The following is an 18150-nucleotide window of genomic DNA, read 5'->3' on the forward strand; positions in this document are numbered from 1 at the left end:
GATCTTGGGTATAAGAGTATATATAGGCGAAATAAGTATGTCGGTGGAGCTATGAGGGTCCCATGAGGGTGGGGGCGCGCCTACCCCCCTGGGCGCACCCTCCTGCCTCGTGGCTGCCTCGCGGAGTTCCATACTTCGACTCCAAGTCTTCTGGATTGCTTTCGGTCCAAGAAAGATCACCGCGAAGGTTTCATTCCGTTTGGATTCTGTTTGGTATTCCTTTTCTGTGAAACTCTAAAATAGGCAAAAAAACAGAAACTGGCATTGGGCCTCTGGTTAATAGGTTAGTCCCAAAAATAATATAAAATAGCATATTAAAGCCCATTAAAGATCCAAACAGATAATATAATAGCATGGAACAATAAAAATTATAGATACGTTGGAGACATATCATGGAACTATATCATAGAAGGACCTTCTACCAACAATATATCTTTTATGCTTCCTGATAAATGCCCAACTACACAGCCTCCAACCTACCAGCAGATGGGGTTAGAAGAAGAAGCTTCTTCTGCTCCAAACCCATCTACTCCTCTAATCAAGAGAGATATTTCAGAAGAGAAGACTCTCCCTGCCAGTACCTCAGCCATCCACTCCCAGAGGAAAAGGAAGGAAAAAGCTCCTTTTGTTGAGACTGAAGTAAGAAGAAGTTGTAGGATTCAACAGCTAAATAATGGTTTTAAGAGATGAACATGCCAGAATAAGAACTATTTCCTCTGCTCCTCCAGCCCTCCTTTCATTGCTCCTAAAATTGTTAGGAATATGTCTATGTCCTTTTGCAAGGCTACTGAAAAGGATTGCTCTAAGGAGATGCTACAACAGCCAAAGAAGAAGAAGGGCAGCAAAGGAGGAGCCAAAGGAGCCCAGAAGAAAGACAAGGTGGATGAGCAGTAGTAGATCCTGCACCTACAAGTCATATTTTCTTAGTTAATCATGTGGAAGATCTTTTGCTTTAGTATGGATCAAATGTTACTCTGGTTATACTTTGAGCTGAGCAAGCCCTTTTGTTAGTTTATTGTAATGGACCTGTGGATTGTTTCAATATTTGTTCTTCTCTGGATCTTAGTGGCTTATATTTATAGAATGCTCTCTGTGTGTTATGCTTGGAGGAATTGTCAGGATTGGAAACATTATATTGTTCGAGGTTTGCCTCTAATAGCATCTCATATGGGCACCCTACTGTTCAGATGGAACTCTTTCACTAGTTCAATTACTACAGTACTACACACTGATAATGAATAGAAACTGGAACATCCTCAACTGGAATATCAGGGGCATTAACGACAACAACAAGTGGTTGGCTTTCATAAATAATATTGTGGAGTCCAATAGTGACATTATTTGTCTTCAAGAAACAATGAGAGAATCTTTTGATGCCAGATACATTAAGAACTTCTGTCCTACGAAAATTAATAAATTTGAATTTCTGCCTTCTATGGGAGCATCTGGAGGTCTTCTCATTGCTTGGAATGACTCAGTTTCTCTGGAGAAAATATTTTTCAGAATGATTTTTCACTTTCCATTAGATTCATTTCAAAATTGACTGGTGACTCATGGATTCTCACCAACATCTATGGTCCCTGCCAAGAGGCTGAGAGGGTTGTTTTTCTTGACTGGCTTAAGAACATTCCAATACTTGAGGATACTAATTGGATTATAATGGGAGACTTCAACTATATCAGGTACCCAAGCAACTGAAACAGGGAAGGAGGCAACTTCTCAGATATGCTTAGTTTTAATGAGGCAATCCGCTCCCTGCCTTTAGTAGAAATCCCACTTAAAGTATGAAACTACACTTGGAGAAACATGTAGAGTGCACCTTTGTTAGAGAAACTTGATTGGGTGTTTACTTTAGAGGCTAGGACAGTGCAGTACCCTAACATGCACTTCCCCTAGACAAATTTGTATCTGATCACACCCCCTGTCTAATTCAAATTGGAACTCATATTCCCAAAGCCTCCATTTTCATATTTGAAATTTTTTGCTACAAATTGATGGATTCAAGGATTTTGTGAAACAAAATTGGGAATAGGACTTGTAGATTTCTGACAGTGCTAAAATAATCAATGCAAAATTTAAAATGCTAAGGAAAGGATTAAAGATTTAGTCTAAATCAATTTCAAACCTTAGCAGATCCATCCAAGCCACTAATGTGCTCCTTCTATTGCTGGACTCCTTGGAAGAATTCAGACCACTATCTAATGCTGATGGAATGGAAGATTTCCTTAAAGACAACCTTTTGAAACTTTTAAATTGGCAGAGGCTATATTGGGAACAGAGGTCTACTATTAGATGGGTCAAATTTGGGGAACTAACTCCAAGTTTTTTCAAGCCAAAGCAACAATCAAATACAGAGTCAATCATATAGACTATTTTCAAGATGAGTTTGGTAACAACTTCAAATATCACACTGCTAAAGCAAACATTCTTTGGAATGCTTTCCAATAGAAACCGATTACTTATGTTCCCACACACAATCTGCTCAATTTGGGAGACCTGCTAAAAACAAATTTGGACCTGTCAGTACTGGAGGAACCTTTTTCTAAGGAGAAATTGAGATTGTCATCAAAGAACTTCCGTCTGATAAGTCACCTAGTTCAGATGGTTTCAACATCAATTTCATCAAACATTAGTGGGATATCATTGCTCCAGACTTTTTGCTCTCATTGAGGGTTTTTCCAAGGGGTCAGTTAACCTGCAGAGTATCAATATTTCCTATATCACTCTCATCCCAAAGAAAGACTGTCCATTCTTTGCCAATGACTATAGGCCCATATCTTTATTGAACTGCTCTGTTAAGGTCATAACCAAGCTCTTGGCAAATAGATTGCAAAAGGTCATCCTGAAGCTGGTGCACAATAACCAGTATGGATTCCTCAAGTCAAGGTCTATTCATGACTGCTTAGCCTGGGCATATGAATTTATCCATCAATGCCACTCATCCAAAAAGGAGATTCTCATACTAAGACTTGACTTTGAAAAAGCTTTTGACTTAACTGAGCATGGCACTATTCTAGAGATCTTAAAAGCAAGGGGTTTTGGAGAAGAATGGCTTATGTGGATGAATATGATCTTCAAATCTGGGTATTCGTCTGTATTATTGAATGGTGTCCCTGGCAAGTAGTTTCTTTGCGGAACAAGTGTTAGACAAGGAGATCCTCTTTCCCCTTTATTATTGTACTTGCAGCTCATACTTTGCAGTCAATCCTAAATAAGGCCATGCACACAGATCTTATCAAAGCTCCTCTTCAGAATCACCCATGCTCTGATTTTTCTGTAATACAACATGTTGATGACACCGTTCTGATAATGCCTGCATGTACAACCCATATCCAACAACTCAAGAACCTCCCGATGCACTTCTCTGTTTTCACTGGGATGAGAATAAACTATGAACCATTATGGTGCCCATCAACACAAATCAAAATACGATGACTCCTCTGGCCACTACATTGGGATGTTCTGTTGGTAGCCTTCCATTCACTTACCTTGGTCTGCCTCTTAGTTTCATCAAGCCAAAACTGGTAGATTTTGCTCCTATGTTGCAAAGGATTGATAAAAGATTAACTGGCTACTCCACATTTCTTTCATATGGTGACAAGCTTACACTGCTAAAACTAGTCTTCACCAGCCTGCCCACTTTTTACATGAGCACATTAAGGCCGCCAGTTGGAATTCTTGAACAGATCAACAAATATTTGAGACACCGTTTTTGGAGAAAGTATGGTGGACAAGATAGAGGCCCTGCTCTCATTGCTTGGGAAAAAGTTTGTCTCCCAAAAGATCAAGGAGGCCTTAGGGTTCTAAATCTGGCCTCTCACAACAAGTGCCTATTGATGAAGCACATACACAAGTTCTTTCATGAGGACAAACTCCCTTGGGTGAAACTCATCTGGGAATCATACTACTCTGATGGTTTCCATTCTAACAGCGAACTGGGTTCCTTTTGGTGAAAATACATGGCTATATTGTTACCTAATTTCAAGATTTTAACCCAAGGAATTGTGGGGCAAGGTAACACAATCTTGCTCTGACAGGATGACTCGAGGCATGGAATCCTCAAGAACAAATACCTTGAGCTCTTCTCCTTTGCTATCAAGGCTACTATGTCCATACAGGAGCTTACTCAGAATTTAGATCCTCTTTAGGGCTTTCATACTCCATTGTCTGCTCAGGCTTATCAACAATTCCAAGAGATTCAAAGTATCACTCAGGCTATTCAAACTTCCAGTAATAGGGACAGATGGAAATACCCATGGGGAGACTTTGAATTCTCTTCAATCAAGATGCATAAAAGCCTGACAGCTAGGCCGCCTGCGGATCCTCTCTTCAAAAAGCTTTGGAAAAATGCCTCCATGCCCAGATTTAAAATCTTTTTGTGGCTCTTGTTACATGATAGAGTTAACACAAGAAACCTTCTACATCGGAAAACCTTCCACTTGCCCTCTTACAACTGTGAAATCTATCAGAATAATGTGGAAGAAACAACTCTGCACTTTTTTTGGGACTGTGACTTTGCTCTGGGTTGCTAGGATTCAATTGTACACAACAAAAACAAGGGTATTTCAAATTTTGATGAGATCAAACTGCTTATGAATACTCTGCCAAGACCCATTGCCTTTGAAGTTACTACCATGGGATGTTGGCATATCTCGATGCAGAGAAACGACAAAATATTCCAAGCTCATACAGTTTCAATGCTCTCATGGAGACGATTGCTCAGATCTGATCTTCTCCTCAGACATAGGATAAAAGTAAAATTCAGGTAACAACTCAGCGATTGAGTCGATCAAGCTTTATACTAGTTTATCCATGAAGATTCCCAAAACTAGCATTGGATAGTGTCCATTGTAGATTCCCTTTTTTCTTTTTTTTGGCATGTAAATATGGATTTTTGATTTATTAATATATAGCGTAGAATGATTGTTCTATGGGTTTGGTTCAATTTTTTTACTAGCTTTGCTGAACCTTTATTTTGATGGATCAGCTGAGACAGTTGTTCTGTATTTATCAGTTTCATTTTCCATGAAATGAAATTGGGAGCTACGCTCCTAAATTTGAAAAAAATACAGTAGCCTTTTTTTAAGAGCAAGTTATTTGCTAGAAGGCAGAGCAAGTGAAATGTTGTTGCCGTGCTTGACATGCCTAGATATTGCTTTCCCTGGCCTTCATACAACTAGCAAGATCATTAACAAATCCCATCCTCCAGTTTACTGTTTTCTCTATTCGCTTTGATGTAGTAAAGCGAACCTATCCACATAGAAAAAGGCATCAAATTTGAGAGAGGATTTGTGGCACGCAGCTGCAGGGAACCATCCCCATTTTTGGGTTTCAATTTTGAATCTTTTGTATCCTTTGAATTGAGTGAACGCCATAGGAGTTTGAATATATGTGTTTCTTGTGCAGAGGGCTTTCAAATAAGACCACTTTTGAGTAGGATTCGATGAGTTTTTGAAACTTCAACAAGTTTCACACTCTGAAACTAGATACGAGCGAAAACCAAATCTGCAAGTTTCAGAAACCGCACTAGGATTTGTGATATGCATATTCGTGTTTCTTGCGACAAGAGCTTTCAAATAAGACCGCCTTCGATAGGCTTTGACGTTCTTTTAAAAAAAAACTTCACCATGTTTAAAGTTCGGAAACTTGAAACCAGCGAACACCAAAATCACCAAGTTACAGAAACTAACTTAAAACATGTTGTGCCCTCATGCGGAATCCAATGACTATGCGAATCATGATGCAATCGTGCAGCCAGGCCATGCTGGGTAGGTGCGTGCCCCTGCAAATTTTTGCGACAAATTCTAATTTTGATCTTTTTTTCCTCAAAACAGGGTAAAAGAGATTAGAAACAGCAAGGGGTATATGTGTGCGTTTGTGAAGAATTTGCTTTTATAAAAACATGCAAACTACCTCCTCCAAATTGAAAAACCTAATGCTCCAATAACATGTTCCCAGGAACAAGTAAGCCTTGCATTTAAAAAAATGAGGATCAACCCCGGCCTCTCCGATCCAGAATGATGCATGCAACCCTATTATTAAACAAATAATTTGAAAGGTCCGTTGTCTAGTACAAGCTTGCTCGGAGCAAAAAAAGTTAAAGAAAACGTAAAAGTTGCCATGAACGGCCAAAATAGAATGAGATGACTAAACACCTAGCCTATTATTGGGCCGCCATCCAAACCGGTTGTAGATATCCCGAACTACCATCTCTCATCGGGTAGACCTAGTAACCAAAGGCTCCCTAGTTTCCGCAAGAGTGAGTAACGACCACGTACTGACCCAAGTAGTGGCCCTGTAGATAACCTACAAAAAAAATTTATACGAGTTTGTCTATTAAAAACCATATCATTTCCGATGTTCCATATAGCCCAAAGTAATGTGTACTCCTATTCGAATGCCTCACATTATTTGACTCTACTCCATTTAGTCACATCCTTAATAATGTGTGAATACTATTTGCAGGGGTGATATTAAAGGCTATATGAATTGAACACCATAATAGTTTGGCAAGGGGACAATCGGGAAAGAGGTGTTTAATAGTTTCATCGTTGGCTACCCTACAAACTTTGCTTTGCCAAGTTATCCTTGGTCAGAGTCACTTCCTTGTGAAGTAACCACATGAAGACATTGATTCTTAAAGCCACTTTAATCTTCCAAATATGTATCGATTTCAAAATTGGACCAGAGTCAATTAAGTCTACATAGATAGATTTCACTATGAAGATTTCGTTCCTATATAGTCTCCAGTAAATAGTATCTGGCTCATCAGAGATGTGAACATCCATCAACCTTCGCACTAGATGTAGCCATGCGTCCCATTGGTCTCCTAATAAAGATCTCTGGAATTGAATCTTTAGAGGAGTATACTGTAATACCATAGCAACATAAGCCTTCTTACGCTGTACAATATTACACAGAGACAGATATTATGTGGCTAAAGGCGTCTCCCCTAGCCAAGTATCCTCTCAAAATCTAGTCGAATTACCGTTTCCTATCATGAATTTAGTCCTATGAAAGAAGATCGATTTCGTTCTCATTAACCCCATCCAGAAAGGTGAATCATTGGGGTCTAACGGTAACTTAGGCCAAGGTCTTAAATTGTAGGTACTTATTACGAAAAATTTATACCCATGTGCCTTTGGTCTCAACAGAAAGCCTGTACAACCATTTACTGAGTAGACATCTATTTTTTACCTCTAAATTCTCAATCCCGAGCCTATCCTGGTCCTTTGGTCTACAAATGATATCCCACTTCGTTAGCCTATACTTTCTCTTTATTTCACCGCATTGATAGAAAAGTCATGATCGATAGAAATCTAACCTTTTCCGTACCCCTATCGGTACTTGAAAGAAAGACATAAGGAACATCAGCATACCCGTGAGCACTAAGTTTATCAGTACCAACCGACCACTGTAAGACATAAGCTTACCCTTCCAACAGCTTAGTTTTTTTCAAATCGATCTTCAACACACTTCCATTCCTTGTTAGAAAGCTTGCGATGGTGAATTGGTATGCCCAGATAGGTAGCGTACCCAGTCCACATTCGAACAATTGTCTATAAGCATCTTGTTCATCTATGGCTCTGTCAAAATAGAACAATTCACTTTTGTTAAAATTAATCTTTAATCCCGAAAATTGTTCGAATAGGCATAGCATGAGCTTCATATTTCTGGCCTTTGCCAGATCATATTCTGTGAAAATAATAGTGTCGTCAGCATATTGTGGTATAGACACCATCCTCAAGATGTGGTACTAGTTCTCCTACTTGGCCGTCCTCTTTAGCTCTACCTATGAGAATTGCCAACATATCTGCCACTATGTTGAACAAGATAGGAGACATCGGGTCCCTTGTCTTAGACCCTTTTGTACATAGTTGCATTGTAAACTTGAACTAGCCATAGTTTATAAATGGTCAAATTAGCGTCCGCGACGTGCAAACTCAGGTTGCATGGGTTGGATTCCTACACTTAATGTTGCACTAATCTAAGCATGGCAAAGATTGACAAAAAATGAAGAATTGATGAAGTTTTGAACATTTTGGGGGTGCTCTGAGTTTTTGCGTCTTATTTGATCTAATTTAGCACTTTTTAATCTATTTCTATGTAAATAATTCTATATACGCCCTAGAGGATGATAGCGACCCTGACCTAAAAGTACCTCACATAGCCTACGACCCTCAGGTCACATACTCAAGTCCTCAACCGAGCTCCTTTCACCCAGTAGATCTCTCTCTCTTTCTCTCTCTCTCTATCTCTCTCTCTCTCTCTCTCTCTCTCTCTCACACACACACACACACACACAAACACAAACAACCTTCTTAATTAAAGAGAGCAAGATGGGGGCATTCTCGGACCTATATTTTTGGAAACGAGTGGACTGATATGTCAATCAAGTAAAAAATCTAGAAGTTTTTAGAATTTTTTTTGCGGGGAGTAAGTGAGTTTTATTCCATAGCTATACGGTTATAATCTACTAATACAAGATGATGAATGAAACTAGGTCCCTACTACAACCAAGAAGCGGTGCTGCATGCTGTTAGATTTGAATGAACTTTTAGATGAATATGTCAAGCATCTCGGGTTACTGACTTATAGAAACTGAATTATCATAAATAAAATGAACTTATATATGAACAATGTTGTCTGTTTGAACTTCAAATCATATGTACACTTGATTGTCAATATTTTTTATTCTATTTGGAATTAATCATAGACTTAATATTTGTGAAATTCTTGTAGAATGCACTAGCTTTGATATTATATATTTACCCCTAGAACATCATATTTTTGTATCTATTTGTGGATAGTTCCGCCTTGTAAAAAAATTAAGATTTGTTTGTGAATTTCCCAATTGAAAAAAATGCAATTTGAATTTTAATTATTGCTACATTAGTTTGTTCTTAAACAATTATTGGTAGTAGCGAAAGTGCTAGATTATTTGAATGTCCAATTGTACTCTTATAACCTTGAACTAGCGATGACACGTAAATGGTCAAACTAGAGTCGACAACGATCAAAAGTCACAAGCTAGAATCCACTGCAGATCAAAAAATCTGGCCTATATATTCCTGTCATCACATTGCAAATGGCCTTCTCTGAAATAATAATGATAGAATGAAGATACATATGTCAACACGCCTTGTTTTGATTTTGTCAACCACTTGGAATGTGCCCTCAAAACAAAACAAAAGTTTTTCTATGCGGAAAGGAAGGTAGAATATTCTGTCTTGGTTTGTCCTTGGTGGCTAGCTAAGTTGGTTGGGCTGTGCCTCAGGCTGAACTACAGAAGTTTCCGTGCGAGAGTAGGCAGACACCACAACTTTTTTGTAGAAAGCAATACAATACAACTGAGGCACATATTTCCCTCACAAAATTAATCTCAGACACACATCACAATTTCTTAATAGGATTGGTCATGGAGATTCTAATGAGCAAATCCGTGCAAGTGAAACTAAACAACCTCACTCTTGTTGCAACCATAAAAGAGCTACCTATTCGCTGAGAAGGAAGTGAAACACTTAGTACCAGGAAGGAAATAGAGCCGAAATATACTGAGGGTGGGGCATGTTTTTGGATGGAACATGCGGAAACAGTGAATATAAGGGGATTACTTGGCCTCATACTAACATTATCAATCATATGTGAGATAGCAATTGTGGTAGGGAGTGTGTTGACGCCAGTTTTTGACACAATAGAAAAGGTAATCAAGATGGCCTGAACTGAAAAATTGTCCAATATGAAAAATCTCGGTATGCTCAAAATGAACAACTTTGTTCTTTGGATCATTGCCATCCGATCTCATCTCTGGGGCCGAAAATGTGCTCAGAGTGCTGAGATTTGGCATTCAGAGTACTGTTTGGCCGATTACGCCTCCAAGACGACCTCAGATGTAAATCTACATAGATATGGATCCTCGTTGCTCATCTCACCACTACTTTTTTGCGAGTATCTCACCACTCATTCGACACCACATCGAGTAAACCATCATCTTACAACCAATCACATACAAATTTAAACAACACGTCGTTACCTAGATGGCAAGCTTCTATGGAGTTTACTAAATGACAATCTCTAGCAAAATCGTTCAATTTACATATACTGTAATAAGTAATACTGATATTTTGATCTTCGCCAGCTGTACTACCAGTGGCTTCAACATTATTCACATCATTAGTAGCTCATTCCTTGGTTTGTTCCAGTCATAGTCCGCGGTAATGAATACAAAAGAAAAAATGAAGTATCACATCGACAATCTCACGGTCCAACTCAAAATTCATTTTCACCATTAGAATTCTTTATGGCAAGTTGCAACTCTTTTATTCTTCTTCTTTTTCAGGGAAATGTAAAAATTAGCTTGCATTCCACACGCTAACTGCTGGCCGGTTCTCATGCGCGTTGCCATAGCCCTCGTACAGTTTAGCTTTAATGTCTCAGCTAACTAAAAACTAGCTAATGATCAGACGTGACAAATGAATTGGTCACTATGTCAGCGAAACCATCATGTTGCAACCAACCACGTACAAATTTAAACAATGCACCATTACCTGGATGGCAAGCTGGTATGGAGTTTACTAAACGACAATCCCTAGCGAAATCGTTCAAGTTACATGTACTATAATAAGTAATACTGACATTTTGATCTTCGCTAGTAGTACTACAAGTGGCTTCAACATTATTGACACCATTGGTAGCTCATTTCTTGGTTTGTTCCAGTTGTAGTCCACGGTAATGAATACAGAAGAGAAAATGAAGTACTCCTATCACATCGACAATCTCACAGTCCGACTCAAAATTCATTTTCACCATTCATTAAACTAGCTAATGATCAGACGTGACAAATGAATTGGTCAAAGAGACGACACAATTAAAGTGTACCATGATGCTTCCTGGAGCGTACGTAAGTATACGTCTCACCTGCTAAAAGACCAAAGTTTTGTTCATGCTACCAAGGGATTATTAGTTGATGCCCGCGTGGCCTCAAAGAAAGTGAAAATTAACGTACGCGACGTCTTCATTAACGCATCATGAAATCACGGAGTTGAAGAAGACGAAGCACACATGAAACGTTCTTCATTAACGTACGTGATGTCTCAACGACCGGAAAAACAAGCGTCCCCATCTGCCACTGGTACGGTCGATCATATCATACATTCAAAACTGCAGGAAAGAAAGAAACACGGAGCTGGCTACATCAATCAGCTGCTCGATCCAGCTATCACGAAATAGCTAGCTCCAGCTTATGCATATGGCCGCTTCATATAGTGAACATCTAGCTGTTTGTTACTATTTGTGTATGATATCATTACGGGCGCCCTTTGATTACGGGGTGGGACGAGTACAGTCAACGAATTCAATGACGATCGGTGGCAACAACCCGGTGCAGTAACGTTCCAACGAAGCTAAGATAACCATTGTTAATTTTAAGCACATGCCAACATATATGTGCATATACTGTCGGACAAGCTATATAAGTGGATAGCTTCCTGCTCGAGGTATATCAACATACAGGCATTCTCCACCGATCGAGCACTTCTCACACTTGATCTCTCTTCTGCTAGCTTCGAAGAAATAGAAATGGCGGCTGTTGCTGCAAAGCCGCAGGTTTTGGTGGCTTGTGCCTTGCTGCTCCTCGCAGTGGGATGCCAGGCCAGCCCTTTCTGGCCACTGGAGATCGGCTACTACCACGACAAGTGCCCCCAGGCGGAGGCCGTCGTCAAGGGCGTCATGGAGAAGGCCATCTCCCAGAACCCCGGCAATGGCGCCGCCATGATCCGCATGCTCTTCCACGACTGTTTCGTCGAGGTACGGGCACTGCAAGAAACCAATTCGCAAAGATATATATATGTACGTTTACAGCCCATTAGCCAGACTTGACTCCGTTCAGGGCTGTGACGCTTCCGTCCTCCTGGACCCGACTCGGTTCAGCCCCACGCCGGAGAAACTCAGCCCGCCGAACGACCCTACCCTGCGCGGCTTCAAGCTGATTGACGCCATCAAGGACACCCTCGAGGCAGCCTGCCCAGGCGTCGTCTCCTGTGCGGACATCATCGCCTTCGCGGCCCGTGACGCGTCCTGCATCCTCAGCAGGGGCAAGGTAAACTTTCAGATGCCGTCCGGCCGCCGCGACGGCACCTTCTCCAACGCATCCGAGCCTCTCAAGTTCCTGGCGCCGCCGACGTCCAACCTCAGCGACCTCGTCGCTAGCTTCGTCATCAAGGGCCTCAACACGGAGGACCTGGTCGTCCTCTCCGGCGCGCACACCATCGGGCGTTCCCACTGCTCGTCCTTCGTCTCCGACCGCCTCAACACCCCCTCCGACATTAACGGAGGCCTGGCCGCGTTCCTGCGGGGGCAGTGCCCGGCCGACGCGACGCCGGGCGGTAACGACCCGACGGTGATGCAGGACGTGGTGACGCCCAACAAGCTGGACAGACAGTATTACAAGAACGTGCTGTCGCACACGGTGCTCTTCACCTCCGACGCGGCGCTCATGACGTCGGCAGAGACGGCGAGAATGGTGGTGGAGAACGCCAAAATCCCCCGGTGGTGGGAGGACAGGTTCGAGAAGGCCATGGTGAAGATGGCCGGCATCGAAGTCAAGACCGGCTACCAGGGCCAGATCAGGAAGAGCTGCCGCGCAATCAACCACTACTAATAAGTGCAGTACGTATACGTAGTGCAGCAGCTGCGCACGTACGTGCATGCATGGTAAAATTTGACGATTGTTTCCTTCAACCTGCAAAGCGAGTTCATGTCGTAAAATTTCGCGATTCTTTCACTTGTTGCCTTTTTTTTTCTTTTCTTTGGTTATTCCTTGGTTCAATTGTAGCCAAGCTACGGAATTGTTCGTGTATATTTTTTTTGAAAAGGGGATTCCCCGGCCTCTGCATCAGATCAATGCATACGGCCTCTCTTATTAAACAAATAAACAGGTTCTGAACAAAGGTCTTACAGAAAAAGGAACCAAAGCAGCCTATAGCTCACATAGAGCATCGACTGCAAGGCAGAAATGAGATAAGCCACAACCCGGCTGGCAAAATAGCAGATAGGTAAACTAAACTCCTATCCTATTACATGATCGCCATCCAAACCGGTTGAAGATATGTCGCGCTACCGTCTCCCACCGGACAGATCCAGTAACCAAACGCTCCCTGGCCTCCGTCGGAGTGAGTAAGGACCAAGTACGGATCAGCGCCGTAGCCCGGAATAACACCTGCAAAAAATGAATATTTGTTGTCCTGTTAAAAACCAAATCATTCCTGCAATTCCAAATTGCCCATAATAACGCACATACTCCTACACGAATGTGTCTGGCTGTTTCGGACTCAATCCCAAACAGCCACGCCCCAAATAACGTGTTTATCGATCTCGGTGGAGTAATATTAAAGGCAATTTGCACAATGCGCCACAACCCTTGTGCCAACGGGCAATCAAAAAATAAATGCTTGATAGTCTCATCCCGATCACAAAAACTACACCTAGTAGATCCTATCCAGTTGCGCTTAACTAGATTGTCCTTTGTAAGAATAACTTGTTTATGCACAAACCACATAAACACTTTAATCTTCAAAGGAACCTTAACTTTCCAGACCTCCTTAATCGTAGGTATCACAGATGAATTAATGATATCCATATACATCGATTTTACCGTGAACACCCCAGTTTTAGTTAGTTTCCAACACAACTGGTCGGGCTGAGGATTTAGCTGAACGCCCATCAGCCTACGAACCAAGTGAAGCCATGCTTCCCATCGAGGTCCAACAAGCACTCTCCTAAACTGCATGTTTAGAGGAATAGACTGCATCACCGTCGCAACAAGAGCGTCCCTACGCTGAATAATACGATATAGTGTTGGATATTGTGTAGCCAAAGGCGCGTCACCCAGCCACGTATCCTCCCAGAATCGCGTATCATCTCCATTACCAACAATACATCTCGTTCTGTTGAAGAAAGCGGCCTTAACCCTCATGAGCCCTTTCCAGAACGGCGAATCTGTAGGTCTGAGAGTGACTTGGGATAAAGTCTTTGAGTGCAGATATTTACTACGTAAAATCTGTGCCCAAGTTGCCTCTGTCTCAGACGACAACTTAAACAGCCACTTACTAAGGAGCCATCTGTTTTTGACTTCAAGGTTTTCAATACAAGGTCCTTCTTGGTCCTTTGGTCTGCAGATAATATCCCATTTGACCAATCTGTACTTCCTCTTAGACTCATCACTCTGCCAAAAGAAGCGAGAATGATAAAAGTCTAGCCTTTTCCTCACCCCCACTGGTACCTCGAAGAAAGATAACAGAAACATAGGTAAACTCGTGAGCACCGAGTTAATCAGAATCAACCGGCCTCCATAAGACATGAGTTTTCCTTTCCAACAGCTTAGTTTCTTCTCAAATCTATCCTCGATGCACTTCCACTCACCATTCGTTAACTTACGATGGTGTATTGGAATACCAAGATATGTGAAAGATAGAGACCCAGTTTCACACCCAAACAATTGTGTATAAGCTTCCTGTTCGTCTTTGGCTCTACCAAAACAGAACAACTCGCTTTTATGGAAATTAATCTTCAGCCCGGACAATTGTTCGAAAAGGCATAACACTAGCTTCATGTTCCTCGCTTTGGCCAAATCATGTTCCATAAAAATGATTGTATCATTAGCGTATTGCAGGATGGACAGACCACCATCCACCAGATGAGGCACCACTCCCTCCACCTGACCGGCCTCTTTGGCCCTCCCAATCAGGATCACTAACATATCAACCACAATATTGAACAAAATAGGCGACATAGGATCGCCCTGTCTCAGACCCTTGTGCGTTCGGAAGTAGTGGCCTATGTCATCATTAACTTTAATGCCAACACTGGCTTTTTGCGTGAAAGTTTCCACTTGATGTCTCCAGCGCTCATCAAAACCCTTCATTCGTAGAGCTTGCTGGAGGAACGGCCATTTGACTTTATCATAGGCCTTCTCGAAATCCACTTTGAAAATAACCCCATCTAGTTTTTTCGTATGAATTTCATGTAGCGTTTCATGAAGAATGACAACCCCTTCGAGGATGTTCCTATCCGGCATGAAAGCCGTTTGAGAAGGTTGAACTACAGCGTGCGCTATCTGAGTAAGCCTGATCGTGCCAACCTTGGTAAATATTTTGAAACTGACATTGAGAAGGCAGATAGGCCGAAATTGCTCAATTCTCACAGCATCTGTTTTCTTAGGCAACAACGTTATCGTTCCAAAATTAAGTTGGAACAGCTGCAAATGTCCCGAGAACAAATCATGGAACATCGGTATCAGGTCCCCTTTGATAATATGCCAACACTTCTTGTAAAACTCAGCCGGGAAACCATCCGGCCCCGGTGCCGTATTACTTTTCATCTTGGCAATAGCCTCGAAAACCTCCTTTTCCGAGAAAGGGGCAGTTAACACATCATTCTCCACAGAAGTAAGTTGAGGAATATCGCTAACCCTAGACTCATCCAGGGATACACAGCTCTCCTCTGGTGGTCCAAACAACCGTTTATAGTATTCAGTAATGTAGATTTTCAGGTTGTCCTGGCCGACTATTGTACCCTCATCTTGCTCTAGCTGGAAGATCCTCTTCTTCCGGTGCTTGCCATTGGCAATCATGTGGAAGAACTGAGTATTCGCATCCCCCTGGACAACTTTTCTCACCTTTGCCCGCAATGCCCACTTTAATTCTTCCTCACGGAGCAAATCCTTCAGCCTCATCTCGGCCTCATGCTTAATATGAAGCTCAGTGGGTAACAGAACCATAGTTTCTGCTTTTATGTCTAAGGTTTGTATAAGTGAAAGGAGTCTTTCCTTCTCGACCTTATACACTCCACCTAGATGTTTAGCCCACCCACGAAGGAAGCTTCTGAGATGCCTAATCTTGTTCTGCCATCGTTCAATGGCACCTGTACCTCCTACATCTCTGGCCCACTCTCTGGCAACAAGATCCAAAAATCCTTCTCTTTCAAACCACGCCAGCTCGAAAGAGAAAACATTTTTGTTACCCGAGTAAGTAGCCCCACCAGAATCGAGCAACAAAGGAGTGTGATCAGAAATCCCACGAGAAAGAGCCTGAACAGTTACAACTGGAAACTTCTGTTCCCAAGCAACACTAGCCAGAACCCGATCCAACTTCTCGTAAGTTGGATTTGGCATCGCATTAGCCCAGGTGAACTTCCTACCTGAAAGCTCAATTTCTCTCAAATCTAAGCTTTCAATAATGGTATTGAACATAAATGACCATCTCCCATCGAAATTGTCATTATTCTTTTCATCGCGCCTTCTAATAATGTTGAAATCACCCCCAACCAGAATTGGGAGCCGCTCAGACCCACAGACTCTAACAAGGTCTGCCAAGAAATCAGGTTTGAACTCGGCCTGCGCTGCCCCGTACACCGCCACCAAAGCCCAGTCAAAACCATCAATTTTGGACCGCACCCTGAACTTAACCGCAAAATCCCCCATGACCACACTGCGAACTTCGAGAGAGTCACATCTAACACCAAGTAAGATGTTGGGGAACGTAGCAGAAATTCAAAATTTTCCTACGCGTATCACCAAGATCTATCTATGGAGAGACCAGCAACGAGTAGAAGGAGAGTGCATCTACATACCCTTGTAGATCGCTAAGCGGAAGCGTTCAAGTGAACGGGGTTGATGGAGTCGTACTCGTCGTGATTCAAATCACCGATGATCAAGTGCCGAACGGACGGCACCTCCGCGTTCAACACACGTACAGCCCGGTGACGTCTCCCACGCCTTGATCCAGCAAGGAGAGAGGGAGAGGTTGAGGAAGACTCCATCCAGCAGCAGCACAACGGCGTGGTGGTGATGGAGGAGCGTGGCAATCCCGCAGGGCTTCGCCAAGCACCACGGGAGAGGAGAAGAACTTGGGAGAGAGGGAGGGGCTGCACCAAAGGCATAAGGTGTGTTTGGGAGGCCCTCCTACCCCACTATATATAGGGATCCCAAGGGGGGGGTGCGCCAGCCCCTAGGAGATCCAATCTCCAAGGGGGCGGCGGCCAGGGGAGGAGTCCTCCCCCCCCAAGGCACCTAGGAGGTGCCTTCCCCTGCTGGGACTCTTCCTTTGGGGTTTCCCCAGGCGCATGGGCCTCTTGGGGCTGGTGCCCTTGGCCCATGTAGGCCAAGGCGCACCCCCTACAGCCCATGTGGCCCCCCGGGGCAGGTGGCCCCACCCGGTGGGCCCCCGGGACCCTTCCGGTGGTCCCGGTACAATACCGATGACCCCGAAACTTGTCCCGATGGCCGAAACAGGACTTCCTATATATAAATCTTTACCTCCGGACCATTCCGGAACTCCTCGTGACGTCCGGGATCTCATCCGGGACTCCGAACAACATTCGGTAACCACATACAAGCTTCCTTTATAACCCTAGCGTCATCGAACCTTAAGTGTGTAGACCCTACGGGTTCGGGAGACATGCAGACATGACCGAGACGTTCTCCGGTTAATAACCAACAGCGGGATCTGGATACCCATGTTGGCTCCCACATGTTCCACGATGATCTCATCGGATGAACCACGATGTCAAGGACTTAATCAATCCCGTATTCAATTCCCTTTGTCTATCGGTATGTTACTTGCCCGAGATTCGATCGTCGGTATCCAATACCTTGTTCAATCTCGTTACCGGCAAGTCACTTTACTCGTTCCGTAACACATCATCCCATGATCAACTCCTTGGTCACATTGCGCATATGATGATGTCCTACCGAGTGGGCCCAGAGATACCTCTCCATTTACACGGAGTGACAAATCCCAGTCTCGATCCGCATAAAACAATAGATACTTTCGGAGATACCTGTAGTGCACCTTTATAGTCACCCAGTTACGTTGTGACGTTTGATACACCCAAAGCACTCCTACGGTATCCAGGAGTTACACGCTCTCATGGTCGAAGGAAGAGATACTTGACATTGGCAAAGCTCTAGCAAACGAACTACACGATCTTTGTGCTATGCTTAGGATTGGGTCTTGTCCATCACATCATTCTCCTAATGATGTGATCCCGTTATCAACGACATCCAATGTCCATAGCCAGGAAACCATGACTATCTTTTGATCACAACGAGCTAGTCAACTAGAGGCTCACTAGGGACATATTGTGGTCTATGTA

The 18150-nt window shown here is 42.8% G+C and overlaps 1 protein-coding gene across 1 annotated transcript; it reads left to right on the forward strand.

Annotated features, from left to right (window-relative positions):
• The first annotated feature begins 11500 nt into the window (after positions 1-11500).
• On the forward strand, positions 11501-13099 carry LOC119287497 (peroxidase 2-like). Its single transcript, XM_037567054.1, has 2 exons — positions 11501-11805; positions 11888-13099. Exons 1-2 carry the CDS (start codon positions 11578-11580, stop codon positions 12656-12658), a joined length of 999 nt encoding a protein of 332 aa, XP_037422951.1. The 5' UTR covers positions 11501-11577; the 3' UTR covers positions 12659-13099.
• The last annotated feature ends 5051 nt before the right edge of the window (positions 13100-18150 follow it).

The sequence above is a fragment of the Triticum dicoccoides genome, chromosome 1A (assembly GCF_002162155.2).
Source record: "Triticum dicoccoides isolate Atlit2015 ecotype Zavitan chromosome 1A, WEW_v2.0, whole genome shotgun sequence".
Taxonomy (NCBI): domain Eukaryota; kingdom Viridiplantae; phylum Streptophyta; class Magnoliopsida; order Poales; family Poaceae; genus Triticum; species Triticum dicoccoides.

Bases quoted from the DNA above. Each gene is read 5' to 3' on its own strand.
- LOC119287497 (XM_037567054.1), top strand. From the start codon at position 11,578: ATGGCGGCTGTTGCTGCAAAGCCGCAGGTTTTGGTGGCTTGTGCCTTG. The intron at 11,806-11,887 runs GTACGGGCACTG...GACTCCGTTCAG, and splicing joins TCCACGACTGTTTCGTCGAG to GGCTGTGACGCTTCCGTCCT.